General features: G+C 42.0%; 1 protein-coding gene across 40 annotated transcripts in view; it reads left to right on the top strand.

Moving 5' to 3' along the window:
* GATA5 (GATA binding protein 5) overlaps positions 1–19,984 on the top strand; it is a 2,064,317-nt gene that overhangs the window by 1,903,276 nt on the left and 141,057 nt on the right. For 33 of the 40 annotated variants that reach the window (XM_068262901.1, XM_068262917.1, XM_068262896.1 and 30 more), the window contains 4 exons: positions 647–772; positions 2,677–2,761; positions 2,964–3,076; positions 3,993–5,189. In XM_068262901.1, coding sequence (XP_068119002.1) covers positions 647–772; positions 2,677–2,761; positions 2,964–3,076; positions 3,993–4,145 — 477 coding nt within the window. In that variant the 3' untranslated portion in view covers positions 4,146–5,189. Of the gene's footprint in view, positions 1–646; positions 773–2,676; positions 2,762–2,963; positions 3,077–3,992; positions 5,190–14,767; positions 14,922–16,043; positions 16,132–19,984 lie in introns of those variants that run through there. The other 7 variants (XR_011025213.1, XR_011025214.1, XM_068262929.1 and 4 more) reach the window with 3 other exon arrangements.

A 19,984-nucleotide genomic window follows, 5' to 3' on the forward strand; every position in this document is an offset into this window, starting at 1 on the left:
ACACATTGCTTGCTTGTGAGTACTATGGCATGTTTGTGGTTGGGTTTATTTACATAAGCGCATTCAGCCTAATAGAGAGAGATATGGGCGATGGTAACAGATTATCTATAATCAATAGTTTTAAAGCTGTGGCTGCTAATAGAGCTGGAAAGCTATACTTTGTGACTTTCAATGTACTGTATATTTAATGTAGTCTTTTTTGCACATGGCACTGTAGCACTTTGTACCCCTAACTAATGCTGGGTACACACCATGCGTTTTCCCGCACGATCCGCGGGTCAATCGGGATTGATTCGGCCTTCGATCGTTCCTCCTGTCAATTTTGCATGCACGTCGGAAATAGTCGATTCGATCCCGATCGACCCGCGGATCGAGCGGGAAACCGCATGGTGTGTACCCAGCATAAGTTTGAGGGGGTGAAATATGTTGGATTTTATTGTGAGGTGGTGTGATTTATCTATGTAGATAGGATGGGGTGGAGTTGGAGTGATTAATCTATCTGGATAAATATCTTCCATTAGAATCTGGTGGCTCTTGCTTCTGGATAACATTTTAGTATTGTATTTTATCCATAGAGAGTCATACATCCAGAAGGTTAATACTGTGGACTGCTTCTTATATTTCCTCTCTGTTACTCTCCTTACAGTCTTCTTCCAGACGAGCGGGATTATGTTGTACAAACTGCCACACAGTCACCACCACCCTGTGGAGGCGGAACTCTGACGGAGAGCCGGTGTGCAACGCCTGTGGCCTTTACATGAAACTTCATGGGGTAAGTTTCTGCATATACCAGCAGAGGGCACCACCAAGTATTTTATCATCAGTGGTCTACCACGCTGGCTGTATAAAGTAAACTTTAGGGTACCATAGTTACACTTTGTAATAAAGAATCAAAATAAATAGTTGGAGCAAAAATACATTTTGCCTTACTGCAAGCAGTCCTTCTACTCCTCTAATGTTTTATTATTAATTTCATCTGGAATTCCATCATGTCCACTATGTATATAACAAGAATACCCATTATATCCACCATATATATAACATACATTTAGCAAGTCCATGCCATATATAACCTGAACACCCATCATTATTATTATTTTATTATTATTTAGTATTTATATAGTGCCGACATATTATGCAGCGCTGTATAGAGTATGTTGTCTTGTCACTTAACTGTCCCTCAGAGGGGCTCACAATCTAATCTCTACCATAGTCATATGTGTTTTTGGAATGTGGGAGGAACACCCATAATATCCTCAGTATAACAAATACAGCCACCATGTCCACTACATATATAACAAGAACACCCATCTTATCCACCGTATAACAAATAATCATGTCCATTACATATATAACAAGAACACCCATCATATCCACCGTATAACAAATAATCATGTCCACTACATATATAACAAGAACACCCATCTTATCCACCGTATAACAAAGAATCATGTCCATTACATATATAACAAGAACACCCATCATATCCACCAAATAACAAATACAGCCAGGATCTCCACTACGTATATAACAAGAACACCATCATATCCATATCCGTATATAACAAATACAGCCAGGATCTCCACTACGTATATAACAAGAACACCATCATATCCATATCCGTATATAACAAATACAGCCAGGATCTCCACTACGTATATAACAAGAACACCATCATATCCATATCCGTATATAACAAATACAGCCAGGATCTCCACTACGTATATAACAAGAACACCATCATATCCATATCCGTATATAACAAATACAGCCAGGATCTCCACTACGTATATAACAAGAACACCATCATATCCATATCCGTATATAACAAATACAGCCAGGATCTCCACTACGTATATAACAAGAACACCATCATATCCATATCCGTATATAACAAATACAGCCAGGATCTCCACTACGTATATAACAAGAACACCATCATATCCATATCTGTATATAACAAATAATAATGTCCACTACATCTATAACAAGTAGAGCTATCATGTCTACAATATTACAAGAACACTCATCATATCCACCGTATAACGAATGCATTTATCATGTCCACACCGTATAGAACAAGAACATCCATCATGTCCACCGTATAACAAATACAGTCATGATCATCCTCGTCCTGCAGATCTGGGGGTGGGCGGGTGCATATTGATTCGTCGCCGCTCAGTTTGGCGTGGTGAGAGCCGAATGACGTCTCTCACCGCTGCCGCTATACTCCGAGGCGGCGTTAAATGCAGCCGCTATAGCCTCGAATTACCGCTACGCACCTCGCGCAGCATAGCATTGCAGCTGATCAGCTGATCCGGGGGTGGGCATCTTATTTATTTTAGAATGTACTAGGTGTCTAGGGATGCAGGGCACCTGCGGGAGAGTCAGGGCACTGGGCCCCTGGAACCCAAACCTAGCAGCACCACTTTGTAGGCATGACATTGTTGTCTCATTTGACTAAAAAAAAACAAAAAACAACTAAACACCTGATTGGACAGCATTTCAGGAATATGTTGACCGAAAAAAGAACAAGGTACAACTGAGGCCAAGCTGGAGAAGTAATGAACCTTGTCTTTGATTGGACATATTTTTAAGAGTTGTAACTTATACAGTTCATAGTCATTCTGCTAACAGGTGTTCTTAGGTGTTAAATAAAATATTCTTGTTCCTTAGGTTCCTCGTCCTCTAGCCATGAAGAAAGAAAGCATACAGACACGAAAGAGAAAGCCCAAAAATGTGAAAGGGAAAACTTCTACAGGTAACCAGAGACACCTCCTCAGTGGTGTGTGTTCTATAGTAATGATGTGGCATCACTCTTACAATAAAGAGACCATTGCCCAGTTATCGTTCCCAGTCTTCTGATTAGTTTATTACCCTCATTAATTCCTTCTGTTTCATGCTTCATTGTGACTTTTGTGTGTAATTTTGACTAGCTGATTATAACCTGTGTTCTATTTCAGGGTCATCCACTTCAGCCAATACCTCCCCATCCTCAGTAACGACAGACTCCACACCAGTTTTAAAAACAGAACCTGTCCTTTCTGCACAGTACGGGCAGGCGATTGGTTCCCAGGTGAGTTCACAAATACAGGCAACACAGAAAACTGATATATATAATACAATAAATAATAATATATAGAGCCTGCTAAACTGTAATAAATCACTTAGATGTTTGAACTCCCTCCAGTTTTTATTAATTTATGAAAGCCCAGTTCCAGTTTTTGAATTTTATTTTTTTTAATATGGTTTATTTTTCCTAAAACTTTCAATGCACTGAATAAGATGCTTGCCATATATAGTGAGAAGTAAGAGATCTGTGCTGAAAAGATAAAAGTTGGGTCAACCCCACCTAAGCACTCTCAGCTGTACCCAACTATTCGGCTGCAGCAATCAAACCAAGATGTAATCATTTGTGAACTTTATAAGTTCCAAAAACCAGCACACTAAGTACAATACATCACCCGAGTGTATGTTCAACAAGGTGCAACAGACACCATACGATCTTAAAAGGCCTACCAGCTATTACCAACTAAAATTATAAGGTTGTGAAAAAAACGCTCAAGTGTCAGGTGTTCATCTTCCCTTCAATCACACATTTTCATAACCGCCAATATAAGAAATCTTCATTCCTCCTCTTAAACAAATGGATCGAAGCTTGGAAGAGTTGGTCACCTCCACATTCCATCCAAGTAAAAGTACCTGTAAATAAATATGTCTAAGCATAAACTACTTCTGTTAGATAAAATCCAATATCAAACTCCAATAAAATGAATACAATCACATTACATTTGGGTACCAGTGGTCGAGGGTACACTGCTTTGTAGATTGGGAGTAATAAAATATGGTGCTGAAAGTCTTCGACCCAATTTGTGGACTTAACGGTTTTGAGGGTGTCATTTTGTTTTCCCTGGTTTTTGTTCTGGGCTTCTGGGCTTTCACACCAATGTTTTCTTATTTCATATTTTATTTTATTTTTTTTATATTTATAGGGTCAAAGCCAAACAGATGATCTTGTACCCGGGTCGCACGAGCTAAAATTTATTGCAGATGAATACCCTTTTAGTCAAAATGGCTTGAGCCAGCAATCCGGACTCAATGTTCCTCTCCGTCAGGACTCATGGTGTGCTTTAGCTCTTGCCTAGATCCAAAATTCTGTTGTCGGCAAGCAACGTTTTTTGTCAGAACTAGGCATGTGACAAGGGGACTTCTTCTCCTGCGTAATAATATTCCAAAGTGGAGATTAAAAAAAGATAAAACAAGACTGGAATTGTGGGGTGGCAGTCAAGTCCAGAAAGCTCAGTAAGAACACATGTTGTTGGTGTTCATGTGGCCTTGCACCTCAAGAAAAGGCCTCTTTCCCCAAGAAGGGTGTCGTGTCTGGTATGAGATCCAGACAGTGGTGGGACAGAGCCGAAAAAACAATCACAGACTACCGTACTTAAAATTATTTCAGTATGCCTTTTTATTTTTGGGGGAAACTTTCCATTGTCATGACGACCAGTGAATTTCCTTCTTTACCAAAACCCTTGATGCTTTCAAAAATCTAGAAAAAGATTCCGATCCAGTTTTTAAGCACTGGAGTCTATTTTGGAAAGCGCAACTTCGTTCACCGAGACAGTTGCAGAAAGGAGATTCTTGGACCTCATAATTTCCAGAAAACACAACTTCATTTGTGGGGACAGTCGCAGGAAAAGGAGATTCTTACTGACCTGACCATTTCCAGAAAGCACCACGCCATTTGTGGAGACAATCGCAGAAAGGAGATTCTTGCTGACCCGACCTTTTCCATAGACAATCTGCCAAATATTGATTACTTCCTTACCTTAAGTGCAATTGGTTTCACTTTCAAATAAAGGGGTGTATTCACTAAACTGCGGTAATTAGAATAATCTGCATAACATTTTATGCATGAAGGGTAGCGAGCAATGCATTGCATGTATTGTATTCGATTACACTCTACTCATCACGCGGAAGACTTTACGCACAATATTCTGCTTACCGCAGTTTAGTGATTACACTCCAAAGAGTGATAATGTGGCACAGAGATTTTTTTTATCTAAATATTCGCACAAGTTGATGTGCACTTTTATTCTTGTAAATTGTCTATTTTTTTCATTGGTTTAGGTTTATTATAACTGATTTTATAAAATGCTAAATTTAAGAGCTTGTAATGTGTACTTTTTGTTTTTGAGATTGTTGATTTTTTTTTTTTCATATTTAATACATGCCATTGAAAAGTAAAACTTCGGTTACTGGCTTGGCGTCTGTTGTTTTGGGGATGTACATACAGGGCTGTTTCTGGCCATTTTTGCACCCTAGGCAATCATTTGTCCTACCCTACCCTAATCTAGTGGACAGGAAGATCATAGCCTACTTCAATTAGCTTTGTAGGCACCAATAAGAAATTTATTGTTTACAGAAATACACAGATTATTAACAGGCTATATACATCTCACTGGCCTAAACTCACTGAACACATTTCACAAACCCTTCCAAGAATGGATTAGAAGGTTGTGTATCCACTTTATGAACTTCCTACTGTTTCTGTACTGCCTGGGTCTTCACAGGCTACAATATTGTCCTGGAAATCCAATTCACATTTGCAACAATTGACACAGCAGTACCCATTTAGGTGTTAAAATCACCATCCATCCCTTTCTTAATGAAACTAGAAGTTGGCTGTAAGAATTCCATAAAGTACAGTATGTTAAGACCCCTTCCTACAGTTGTCACCTTAGGCATCTAGGGTGACCCCTTCCTACAGTTGTAGTTCCTACGCATCTGCCTGGGTTTCCTATGCCTAAAAATGGCCCTGTCAACAGAGGACTCATGGTCACCTGCAAGTACTTCCCATACATTATTTACCTACAAGAACTTCCCATACATTATTGAGTTATAAGTGGGAATTGCAAAATATCTGTCCCAAGAAGAAGTTTCAGTTGGTATAATGGAGGAGAGGTAAGATACTCTCACTACTTTTTGTTAAAATGTGTAACATTTGTGCCTGATAACGTGACGATGGATTCAGGACTACGAGAGAGACAAACTGGTGGAATTCTATCTTTACTTTGTCCAGCAGAAAAAAGAAGACTGGGTCTCCACCTGGATTTGTGCAGTTATAGCAGAAAATTTATTCCATAGCAGCAAAAAAGCACACAACGTTTCGGCACTAGATCTTTACTTTGTCCTCTAGCAGCGTAATTTTACCAGGCAGCACAATGCTGTACTTGTGGTTCTAGAATCCAAGCCTGGCAGCTGTCTGAATGGGGTTTGTAAGTTCTTCCAAAAATGTTACACAGTTATTTGGATTTAGATCGACTTCAACCAAAATATAAGGTACAATACAAGCCTGCACCCTCACATATCTCTGTTGTTCCATAGGAAGGGAAAAAAACCTTACAAGGCTTCGACCAATTATCCCTGGAATGGAAAAAATTCCTTCTTGACTCTAGGTGGCAGTCAGATAAATTTCCTGGATCAACACTGCCAGAAATGACCTAGTCTGTTTATGTCTTTTAATTTAAGGAAAGCATCTAAGCCCCTCGTAAGCGCAGGTATAGAATTTGCTGTAACTACTTCCTGTTGTAATACATTCCACAATTGAATCACTCTTACTGTAAAGAACCCTGTTCTAAATAAATGGCAAACACTTTTTCCTCCATACACATGTCCCCTAGTCCTTTACACAAGCCTAGGGACAAAAAGCTCATCTCAAGCTTTTATATTTGCCTCTGAAGTATTTATACATGTTAACTAGATCTCCTCAAAGGTGTCTTTTCTCCAAACTGAATGAGCCCAGTTTTGGTAAGTGAGACCTTCTATCTCTCTAATTAGTTTGTTGCTTGTCTCTGCACCTGTCCTAAAACGTCAATGTCCCTCATTTAATGCGGTGCCCTGAACTGAATTCTATATTCCAGATGTGGCCTTACAAGAGAGCTAAACAGGGGCAATATTATGCTAGCATCCTGAGTTTTTATTTGCCTTTTATTGCATCCCAAGTTTTTATTTGCTTTAGCTAGAGCAGCTTGGCATTTAATACACTTATTTAAGTTTTTGTCAACAAGTACTCCTAAGTCCATCTCCAAGCTTGATGTCCCCATCTGTATCTCGTATATTTTGCATGGTGCTAGACCGTTGGTACAACCAAGATGCATGACTTTATATTTTTCAACATTGAATTTTGTCTGCCATTTATGTGCCTATATAGCCATCCTATCCAGATCTTGCTGCAATATGTCCCTCTCTTCCTAAGAGTTGATGATTCTGCACAATGTTCTATCATCTGCAAAAATAGTAACATTACTTTCTATGTCATCCATTAAAAAATAAATTGAAGAATACTGGACCTAGTACCAATCCCTATGGGACCCCACTGCTAATAGTCACCCGTATGTTGGAATGTGATCCATTGACCACAACTCTTTGCTTTCTATTAGCCAGTTCCTTATCTATGCACACAGATTCTGCCCCAGTCCTTGTCTCCTCAACTTCTGCACTAGACTGTTGTGGGGAGCAGTATCGAGCAAATTAACCCTTTACCTGCCACTTTATTTAGAGGCTTGCAAGTGCTCCAGGCTAATTTATTTTAGCACTTTTTTGTATTTCTTAGTTTTTACATTTCCTTGCTTCTAATTTGTACTGCTGTAATGTGTAGGTATTGCCACTTATCACTAGGGGGCAGTGTGAGACAATAACAGCTGACTTCTGCTTTCAGCTTCTATATTTTCTGCTAGTAGAGAGAGAGATCAAAGCATTCCAAGAATTTACAGCACAAGGAGTTATTCGGACTGAGGTCAAAAGCAAAAAGCAGAGCACTTATTTCAAACAAGATGACTCTATTAAAGTTGCTACCTCTATTAAAGTTGCAACCTTCTCTCACAGGACCTTTGGCTGCTCTTTTGATTTTGCTGTTGTCGTGAGTCCAGAACCTCAATGACCTTTTATACAGACTGCTGTAATTGCAGGCGAACAGATGTGGACAGTTACTCTTTATACCCCCTTAACCTGTGCGTGTCCACTGCGTGTATATTAAATTTAGGCTAAATGTGCGTACATACCTTTGAGTAAAATCACCCGTCTGAGATCTGGACCCATTCCCCTTGGGCGACACCAATGGGCTGTGCTGCACAGACACAAGTTAGCTGTGTAGCTGATGATGCATGCTGTTGCTGTACATGTGCTCAATGGTCACTGTCACTGTGGCACACACGTTAAATTCTTAAAGGGTACCAGAGACAAAGCACCCATATTTTACCATATATATCAATGGGAATATGACTGACAGTAAACACCTCCCCTGCTCTCTGTTTCATTCTTCTCTGCTAAATCTGCCTGTTATCAGCCCTTATAAGAATCCCCGGAATGATTATAGCTGAGTCAGTCTTCTGTGATGTCTTTTCAAGCCCAAGCCTGCCCTCTTGTGGCTCTGCTTTGCTGCTTCGAGGATAAATAGCAGCAAAACAGAGCCACAAGGGGGCAGACTTGAGCTTGAAAAGACATCACAGAAGACTGACTCAGCTATAATCATTCCGGGAAAAGCTATACTGAACGCTCAGTCGGGGATTCTTATTAGGGCTGATAACAGGCAGATTTAGCAGAGAAGAATGAAACAGAAAACAGGGTAGGTGTTTACGGTCATGCTCCAATTGATATGGTACAATACTTGAGGGTGCTTCGTCTCTAGTTCTTTTTAAGGTAGGTACTACACACACTAGGTAACAATGGCTTTGGCCAACGATTGTTTGCTCATCTAGTGTGTGTATGCCGGCCACCCAATTCCTTAGGATCCAGCATGTTGGATCCTTAAAGGGAACCTAAACTGAGAAGGATATGGATTTTTCCTATTAAAATAATACCAGTTGCCTGACTCTCCTGCTGATCCTGTGTCTCTAATACTTTTAGCCACAGCCCCTCAACAAGCATGCAGATCAGGTGCTCTGACTGAAGTCAAACTGGATTAGCTGCATGCTTGTTTCAGGTGTGAGATCCAGATACTACTGCAGCAAATTGATCAGTAGGAGAGTCAGGCAACTGGTATAGTTTAAAAGGAAACATCCATATCCCTCTCAGTTTAGGTTCCCTTTAATGACCCCCACTGCAGTCCTGATCACACTATTTTCCCCCCGTCAACGGTAATCTGATCTGTTATGAGCCACGCTTTACACAAAGATTTTACAAAGGGCAAACGCTGACTAAATAATTTATTATTAAATATTGTAAAAATAAAAAAATAAGCCATTTTTTTTTCATTATGTTATTTTCACTACAGGTCCTTTTAAACTCCTCAGGCAGGAGGGTGAAGCGTGAGATAATGTGATGTGACACAGATCATACGCGATTCCTGATGCCGGGACAATGTATGTGTCTCTTCACAGTATGAACGTTTGTGTCATTAGCTGTCATCCCCCCACAAATTGTGCCGCAGATAAAAGTCGTCTCCACACTTTCACTAAACGACTCACTAAGAGGGACCTTCAAACAGGGCGACTACAGCTTCTTATCCGTTTTATGAACTGTGGCAGAAAGAAAGCAAGTCCCTTCTCTCCCAGCCTCTGTGTGACCCCTGTGCGGGGAAAGGATCCCTCATACACATGGCAAGGCGAATTTCACTCGCAATTTATACGCCTGCTCTCCCTCCCTCACATAAATCACACTGAATTAAGGTTGCTAGTCACAAGAAATTAATGGCGTTTTTCTTTTCGGCTTTTGGCTTGACAGAAGCCTTGCCCTGATTTTTTTTTTCCGAAGGTCGCTGTGAAGGAAAGCGTCGTCATATATTTACTTTGATGACATTACTTGTCTTATGTTTCTGACCAATGCAAGAGCTCTGAAGAGTTCTATGATGCATGCCTTAAAATATCACTATTGTGACAAATTGTAAAGTTTAAAATGCATATGTATGCATATTATTATTATTATCGATTTATAAAGTGCCAACACATTCCATGGTGTTGTAAAAAGTAAGACACAAACATGGGCTACGCAATAATACAGACAGTGGTATACACCAATATACAAGATACAGGATTGGTAATGACAGTGACAAGAATACCATAATAAATAAAATGTATAATGAATTCCAAGACACAAAAGGGGAAGAGAGCCCTGCCCTTGTGACACAAGTACTTACATATGCATATGTATAAAAGGTAAATTTGTTCCAGAATAAAATGCACTATATATAACTTTTTTCTAATGTTCCTGTCAGAGTTTGTGGCCATACACAATTAGATTGCAAAACAATATGGCAAACAGATCAATCCCTCTCTGATCTGAATCTGATCAGAAAGGGATTGACAGGGGTGGTTCTAACAGGAAACAAAGAAAATCACGTTCTTCAGGGCAGCAAAAATGAGAGGGCAGCAAGAGGCAGCTCCCCTCCCCAAATGTCCCCCTCCTTGCACTCCCCGTCACCTCCTCCCTAGATGTGTAGCGCCACTTCATCTGCTCTCAGCGTTCCAGCGATGGGATCCCCATCTTCTTGTCCAACATCCTGTATCTATGGCTACAGTGGTGCCTCATGTGATTTGTTATGTGCTGCCGGATCACATGAGGTGCTGCTGTAGTCAGAGAGGAAGCAGGACTTCATGTGTAGCTAGTGATCCCATTGCTAATCTGCTGAGAGCAGGTGAGTGATGCAGCACATACCCGGCACCCTGGGGATCAGATGCTGCAGGCCAGCAGGGAGGAGATGATGTTTTGGAGGAAGCAGAGGGATGTCAGTACTATATAGATACATACAAAATAATAATAATATGGTAGAACATTAGACTATGACTATGGTAGGATTAGATTGTGAGCTCCTCTGAGGACAGTCAGTGACATGACTATGTACTCTGTAAAGTGCTGCAGAAGATGTCAGTGCTGTATAACTACATAATAATATGGTAGGACATCAGACTATGACTATGGTAGGATTACATTGTGAGCTCCTCTGAGGACAATCAGTGACATGACTATGTACTCTGTAAAGTGCAGCAGAAGATGTCAGTGCTGTATAACTACATAATAATATGGTAGGACATCAGACTATGACTATGGTAGGATTACATTGTGAGCTCCTCTGAGGACAATCAGTGACATGACTATGTACTCTGTAAAGTGCAGCAGAAGATGTCAGTGCTGTATAACTACATAATAATATGGTAGGACATCAGACTATGACTATGGTAGGATTAGATTGTGAGCTCCTCTGAGGACAGTCAGTGACATGACTATACTCTGTAAAGTGCTGCAGAATGTCAGTGTTATATAAATACATAATAATAATATGGTAGGACATCAGAATATGATTATGGTAGGATTAGATTGTGAGCTTGTCCGAGGGGCAGTTAAGGTACGTATACACTCACAAATACTGTCGCCTGCAGGTATTGGTACTTGATCCCTCAGGCAACATTTTAGGCCTAAGTCCTCTATGGATGTATTGCTAGCCTGCAGGCTAGTGCTGCGTTCTGTCGCTATGGAGGGGTGAGAAGGGCTGACCAGGTAGCATGCAGCAGGTGAGGTGAGTATGAGTACAATAGAGTCAGCCTGTGCTCAGATGAGACAGTCCCCCAGTCCAGATATCTTGCAAAGTAAGAGCGCTTTGTTATGTTTATACTGTATATAGATGGCCTGGACATAATAAATGCTTTTCAGGACGTTTCAACCTCTTTTAAAACATCCTATTCTGATTCTGTATCATGATGGCATGATGATATATTTATTTATTTTTACAAAATGGATTCTCCATTTAAAGCTTAACCTGTTTTTCCACCTTTTCACTTATATTTCGGCATAATGTATGCGCCATACATATATACAGTGGTTTGCAAAAGTATTCAGGTTAGAACTTTGTGTGCATAGGTACAAATTACAGCAAGGTACTTGTAGTTCTCCAGCTCTTTTACTAATTGTACACTGCACCCAGTAATATGAGAAGAACTGTCAGCTATATCATTCCTTGAGTGCTGCTGTACTGAGTAGCTGAGTTAGAAGAGTATGTACAGTGGTTTGCAAAAGTATTCGGCCCCCTTGAAGTTTTCCACATTTTGTCATATTACTGCCACAAACATGAATCAATTTTATTGGAATTCCACGTGAGAGACCAATACAAAGTGGTGTACACGTGAGAAGTCGAACGAAAATCATACATGATTCCAAACATTTTTACACATAAATAACTGCAAAGTGGGGTGTGCGTAATTATTCATCCCCCTTTGGTCTGAGTGCAGTCAGTTGCCCATAGACATTGCCTGATGAGTGCTAATGACTAAATAGAGTGCACCTGTGTGTAATCTAATGTCAGTACAAATACAGCTGCTCTGTGACAGCCTCAGAGGTTGTCTAAGAGAATATTGGGAGCAACACATTGAAGTCCAAAGAACACATCAGACAGGTCAGGGATAAAGTTATTGAGAAATTTAAAGCAGGCTTAGGCTACAAAAAGATTTCCAAAGCCTTGAACATCCCACAGAGCACTGTTCAAGCGATCATTCAGAAATGGAAGGATTATGGCACAAATGTAAACCTACCAAGACAAGGCCATCCACCTAAACTCACAGGCCGAACAAGGAGAGCGCTGATCAGAAATGCAGTCAAGAGGCCCATGGTGACTCTGGACGAGCTGCAGAGATATACAGCTCAGGTGGGGGAATATGTCCATAGGACAACTATTAGTCATGCACTTTATGAAAGTGTGGCAAGAAGAAAGCCATTGTTAACAGAAAAGCATAAGAAGTCCCGTTTGCAGTTTGCCACAAGCCATGTGGAGGACACAGCAAATATGTGGAAGAAGGTGCTCTGGTCAGATGAGACCAAAATGGAACTTTTTGGCCAAAATGCAAAACGCTATGTGTGGCGGAAAACTAACACTGCACATCACTCTGAACACGCCATCCCCACTGTCAAATATGGTGGTGGCAGCATCATGCTCTGGGGGTGCTTCTCTTCAGCAGGGACAGGGAAGCTGGTCAGAGTTGATGGGAAGATGGATGGAGCCAAATACAGGGCAATCTTGGAAGAAAACCTCTTTGAGTCTGCAAAAGACTTGAGACTGGGGCGGTGGGTCACCTTCCAGCAAGACAATGACCCTAAACATAAAGCCAGGGCAGCAATAGAATGGTTTAAAACAAAACATATCCATGTGTTAGAATGGCCCAGTCAAAGTCCAGATCTAAATCCAATCGAGAATCTGTGGCAAGATCTGAAAACTGCTGTTCACAAACGCTGTCCATCTAATCTGACTGAGCTGGAGCTGTTTTGCAAAGAAGAATGGGCAAGGATTTCAGTCTCTAGATGTGCAACGCTGGTAGAGACATACCCTAAAAGACTGGCAGCTGTGATTGCAGCAAAAGGTGGTTCTACAAAGTATTGACTCAGGTGGCTGAATAATTACGCACACCCCACTTTGCATTTATTTATTTATTTTTTTAAATGTTTGGAACCATGTATGATTTTTGTTCCACTTCTTACGTGTACACAACTCACGTGGAATTCCAATAAAATTGATTCATGTTTGTGGCAGTAATATGACAAAATGTAGAAAACTTCAAGGGGGCTGAATACTTTTGCAAACCACTGTATTTATACAAGGTGATAATATCTTCCATTAGACTCCCATCCTGTGCAGAAATAACAGGTTTTGTGTTGCTTGTTATGTTTTGTTTTGTTTTCCTCTCTTACTGGCATTGAAATTACTGCTTAGAATATAACTACCTTATATACTCACGTAAAAACCTAATTTTTCAGTACAAAAAATATGCTGAAACGTTTCCCCCTCGGCTTATATGCGAGCAGAACGGATGGTGGAGCAGGTTTTGTTACTGGCAGAGGAGTGAAAGGATCGTGCACTAGTGATCCTGCTCTTGCCAGCTGGTTCACTGCTGTGTCCATGCCCCCCTTCCCTTGCAACATGGTGTGCAGGGTGTGCTGTTCAAGACTACCTGTGTCCCCTGGCTTGTGGAGCGGAGCGTGCAAGCAACGTGTCAGCAGTGCTGTGATTGGGGAGTCTTCCTGTGTGTCAATCGCTGTGTCTCATGTTTATGATGCCATCTAGTGGCGTCTTGAAACATAACCGTTGTCATCCTTGGGGCACATCTAGCTATGGGAGGGGGGCTGACTTGTACTTGGGGCACATCTGGCTACTGGGGAAGGGGCTTATACGCAAGTCAATCACTGTTTCCTGGTTTCTGATACAAAAGCGAGTACCTCGGCTTATACACAGGACGGCTGACAGGCAAGTATATACGGTGCTCCTTTTCCTAATTATGATGCAAATACATTCTCAACATAAAGAACTTGGCAATGAAGCTATGCTTACTGTAAGTTGGGCACTACATTTACGCTGAGTAGGAAAGGGCAAAGAATTTTAAAAAAAAAAAGAGGTGCGTTTCTGATCCCATTTCTGCTTTGTATTTGATGACTGATTGAGAGTCTGGCCAGCAGTGCAATCTTACATGTGTCAGTGGCAGCCCACAGCCAGGGTCCTGCTAGCATGCTAGGGGAGTAAACCTTATTCTCCTCCCCCTTCCCATAGTGGGTTTGGCTTATTTTTCCTGAAGACAGGCAAACCTGAACTAAACTTTCCTTCATCCGATCTCACCTCTGCCAACTTCTGTACATTTAAATAATGTCATTTCTCTAGTCCATCTAGTTCCACTCACCTGCCTGGACAAAGTCACAGAATTCACCGTTTTATGGGGGTGGCTATTTTGCGTTCTGTAAATTGTAGATATTACATTTCCCTGCAGCTCATGATTCTAACATTTGATGCTTCCTCCAGACAGTAAAGGGTTATCTCCGCCTCTCATGATGGCTTAGAGGCAAAGTTTTTATACAGCGAGGACCAGCTGTCCACATTCACAGATCTTTATCAGTGAAGACAACTGTGATAAAAGCCATTATCTTCTGGAAAACAGCTTAGTGTCAAGTAAAAGGTACGTGCAGAATATTCCCTCATCAGTGAGGGCTGCTCACCCTTCACTTTCATTTCCAAAACTATTTCCGAGTTCAGGTTAATTTGTAATGGATTTGCTAAGTAAGATACTTCCGCTTTGTATTATTTTCTCACCTTTTATATCTGGTGTAAGATCAAGATGCAGAGTCTATTCCCTTTTCCTCCTAAATTTTCTCCTGGGAGATAAAAAAAATAATAATAATCTTCTATTTTCAGCGCTCTACAATTGAAAAGGTACCAAAAAGAGGGTGAAAAGGTGTTTTCAAATGGAAGCATTTTCTTCCTTGCTGCTGGCTTAGGGCCCAAAATGTGCACGTCTGCAAACGTACTCAAATCACCTGCGAGACAGTGGAAGTGTGCCTTTAAAATGTATTGATAAGGTGTAAAAATATCACATAGGAGGAAAAATGAATTAAATAAGGGCTGAACATTTCAGCACTCTGCAATTTAAAGGGACTCCGAGCTCTAAATAAAAAACGAAATTGGTACTCACCTGGGGCTTTCTGCAGCCCACCGTAGGTCGGGAGGTCCCACGGCGTCCATCTGGCTCTTCTCCCAGGGCCTGGCCAGAAATGGCTCCCCGGCGACACTGGGCCCGATTGTCGGGCTCCTTCTTCCTGAAATGTCACGTCTGTCGTCACCACGCCGGCCGCCTTGCGTCATCACGGATGGACGCCGTGGGACCTCCCGATCTACGGTGGGCTGCAGAAAGCCCCAGGTGAGTACCAATTTCGTTTTTATTTAGAGCTCGGAGTCCCTTTAAAGTAGGTGACAAAGTACTGTCAAAATTATTCAGAGATTTCCTGTTTGCTGGTTGCTTAAGGCATTTTATTGATTATAGGTATGAGAATATCACCTAGGAGAAAACTCAGGAGAAAAGGTAAATTGAATAAGGGGCCAAATACAATTCACTTTTCTACTAAGTTTTCTCCTAGGTGACAATTTTAACCCTTACAAATAAAATAACTTTTAAGCTACTAGCAAGCAAGAATTACTCAAAATAGTTTTGCTAGTACATTTTCACTAACTTTTGGGTACCCTTTCAGCTGTAAAATGCTCTTTAAAATGTTATTTTAAAGAGAATATTAACATTATCACATAGGAGATAACTCAAGGGAAACAAGTTAATTGTATATGGACCCAGGAGTTCTGAATCTTCTTTGAATCTTTGACATCTTCACTGATTCCAGGTAAGTGAAAAAGTAATATGCAGAATGTCTGCAATACAGCCAGAAAGAAAGATAGCATTTTATTGTTGTTGGAGACATTTATGTCTGCTAAAGAATGTTTCTCCTCTGTATGTCAGTGTATAAAAGCTGTGTTTTTCAGTTTTTGTCAGGAACCAGTCCGACAAAGGCTTTTTATAAGCCGAAAGCTCACTGGTTTTTCATCTTTAAATTAGCCAAGAAATATAAAAGTTTGCTTTCTTAAAACAGAAAGAATTTGCGATAATTCAGGTTGGAGTAAGCTTGAGATGTCTCCCAGTGCATCACTGCTGAATATATACAAATTAACCATTGTTACCCTTATGGCCCATACTCACGGACTACAACTGTCGCCGCGACAGGTCGCCCGTGAGTATGAGGCGTTGCACGGGCACGCACCCCGAACCGTCGCTCGTCGCTGATGTTGCCAGGCGATTGGCGCGGTCAATCGCCTGGCGACAGTTGCCGCCGCAACTTCGCCGCAACTGTCGCTAGTCCGCGTGAGTATGCGGACTAGCGACAGCAACCTCTATAAGAACACAGAGCTTCCGGCGGGGGGAGGAGGAACGTCGGCAACCGCTGATCCCTCTTCCGTGTGTGTATGCGGAGGGACGTGGCGACGAGCTGTCGCCAAACTGTCGTGCACACGCTCCCGTGTGCTAGCGACAGTGCAGAAATGTTGCCCGTGAGTATGGGCCATTAGAAGCTAAACACACCTCCAGAACCGCTGGAATGCAATGATGTGTCAGTTTGTTAATGTGTACAGAGCCATAATAATCCAACATGCATACAGACTGTTTCGGACTGGTTGATCCTCATCAGTGCATGTAAATGGTATCATCCTGATTCAAAACCCCTTGCTATTGATGTTGGAGACAGCCAAAATGGCAGCTGCCATAGCTCTCTGCTGACTAGTGTACTTTAAACCATCTGCCTATATGTTATAATTGCTGGTCAGAGTTCAGCTTTAAATGCCATTGTGACAACACAACAAGCAGGAGGCGGAGGAGCAGAGATTAAGATTTTATCGCTCACAGATAAGTGTTTTGTATTCTCAAGGCTCTTGCAGTAAGGATGACAGAGGCAGCCGCAGCAGCTCTTGTTTGTGCTACTGTACTGTGCATCCCGGCAGCACAGCTGTTTTTTATGAAATCAATTGCAGCTGCACAAAGGTCGCCTCCCACGGCAGCGTTTACAACAAGCCGACAGCGTTTTCTATCCTCACCACAGCGAAATTGCCTGGCCTGGGATTGCGCGATGCCTTTGGTCTCGGAGGACAGTCTGCAGTGCATTGGGCAGAATCCCTGCACCATTCATTGAGTAGGACATGAAAGGACTCTGCTGGAACAATCGCTGATTTCTCAGGCTGTTGGCTCAGAGCTTGCTGTTTGCAGAGCAGTGAACTTTACACTTTAGCTGTCAGGTACAGGGGAGGTCACCAGGTGAACTGGGGGGAGAGAGGACTTAACCCTGTCAAACCCACAGAGGTTAAATACAGGTCTACAGTAGCCAACTAACTCCGCCTACCTGTAAATGCCTATAGACCAAATGGCTAACCGTAGGTATGTGATTCAGATTCAGGGACAGCAGCAGATGACCCACGGGTGGCCACTTAAGCTCAATACTCACCTGAAGATGGATCGGGGAACCTCACAGCGACGCCTTCCAACGAACAAGGTTCCTCAATCCATCTTTCTACCCGCGGGAACACACAACTGGCACAATCAGGCATTGATATCCAGCTGATTCGATCATGCCCAGCCGGTCGCTCATTTTGATTGCTTTCCAGCATAAAACGGTTGAGAGGATCAATCGAGCATGCTGGGAAATCTCTGCCACAAGGGCTTGATGGGGTACCCAGTGGTAACAGCAGTATCTTTTCACCGCAACCCCCGTCCGGTCTCCCCCAAATGTGTGTGTGTACCTCTGGGCCCGTGGTGAGTATTGCATACCTATCACGCCAACGCAAATTCTCCTGTGTCACCGGGAGCACCTGTACCACCTGACAGCGCCACATGTAGCTATGTCAGTATATGCGCCTGTGTCACATGGTACAGAATTTGGCTAGTGTCCACATGGTTTCGAATGACACAGAATGGATTTTTGGTGTCAGAGTGTGGAGGCACAACATCGTTCAGCTCGATTAGTGAAGGAGAATCGCCAGGATCTCGCTTGCAGTGTGAGGGGCTCTAGTCGATATACACAATAAAGTCGATTGCATTATATCTGAACAAAAAAATCAAGTAATATATTTGCACTTATAGAGGATATCCAAAATGCACAATATTTAATACAGCAGGTAAAAATCATATTTACCCCCTCACATGGAAAATTCGCAGTATCACATGCCGTTACCGCCGCACACTCTACTGACCATGTTGGCCCATGATTTCCCAGCACGTTCGATCGATACATTCAGGCAATTGTGACCTAAAATCGTCCATCCACATGCTTTTTGCAGCACCGATTTTCATCTGATTTGATCAAAAGAAACAAGCACAGAACATTTATATCGCGCTTTTCTCCTGGCGGACTCAAAGCGCCAGAGGTGCAGCTACTAGGGCACACTCTATAGGCAGTAGCAGTGTTAGGGAGTCTTGCCCAAGGTCTCCTACTGAATAGGTGCTGGCTTACTGAACAGGCCGAGCCAAGATTCGAACCCTGGTCTCCTGCGTCAAAGACAGAACCCTTAACCATTACACTTTCCAGCCACTAGGATAAGCCCTTAACCATTACACTATCCAGCCACTAGGATAAGCCCTTAACCATTACACTAAAAAGACTAGAATAAGCATGACTGGGATTTGGGTATGATTGTTGCACCACCGATTTTTCATCCGATTCATTTGAATGGCAGTGAAATAATGCCTGGTTTCCCAGAATAGTCTGGGAGGAGAATTCTGCATAGCTAAACAGCCTAGGCTAAGCATCACTGGGAGGGCGGAGCTACATACCAATATACAGCAATATACAGTATATGGATACAGGAAGTGTTTCTGATGCTAAAACCAGGATAATTACTGTAAAAGTGGGTATCCTGAAGAATTGATTACATACTACTATATGTCACTACAGGGCCCCAGTTATGCAAAGCTTATCAGACTATTGTTGGCTGTAGACTTGTCCCCAGCCGTGTATAATGTCAGTTGGAATGTGTGAATCATGGTTTCCTGTACACAGCCTCTCCCCTATGCCATGTATACAGGTGGAGCAGCAATATGTCAATATTGAAAGGGGGAAAAAGACATTTCCAGTGCCTGGCTGAGCCAGAAATTAATTATGCTATTTGTCTTGTTTCACACCTAACGTGTATGCAGCTTCCTGTCTTTTGTGTGATGAGTGGCTGTTGTGTGTAAGTGCTCTAAGTGCATGTAAGGATTAAGGCTAAGGCTGGCGGAGACATGTCATCATTTCCAAGTGCACGGCCGCCAAAGTGGAGCAGCTAAACAGTCGCTATACTTACCTGGGAAACCTGCATGGGCAGCAACACTCGTCTGAAAAAACACCATAAACTATACAAAGGTTGTTATAGATTTGACTTTATGTTTAAAACATTAGATTATTACTGTTAAAAATACACTACTGCATCACACCTCCAGTCTCACCCTCTTTACATCTCCAGACATGCTTTCACCACATACCTTTATCACGCCTCCAGTCCCGCCTTCATCATGCCTCCAGTCCCGCCTTCATCACACCTTCATCACTCCTCTAGTTCCACCTTAATTATGCTTTCATTCCTGCCTTTAACACGCCTCCAGTCCCGCCTTTTTCATGTCTCCAGTCACACCTTCATCACATCCCCAATCCCACCTTAATCACTACTCCAATCCTGCCT

Source organism: Hyperolius riggenbachi, chromosome 12 (assembly GCF_040937935.1).
Source record: "Hyperolius riggenbachi isolate aHypRig1 chromosome 12, aHypRig1.pri, whole genome shotgun sequence".
Classification (NCBI taxonomy): Eukaryota; Metazoa; Chordata; class Amphibia; order Anura; family Hyperoliidae; genus Hyperolius; species Hyperolius riggenbachi.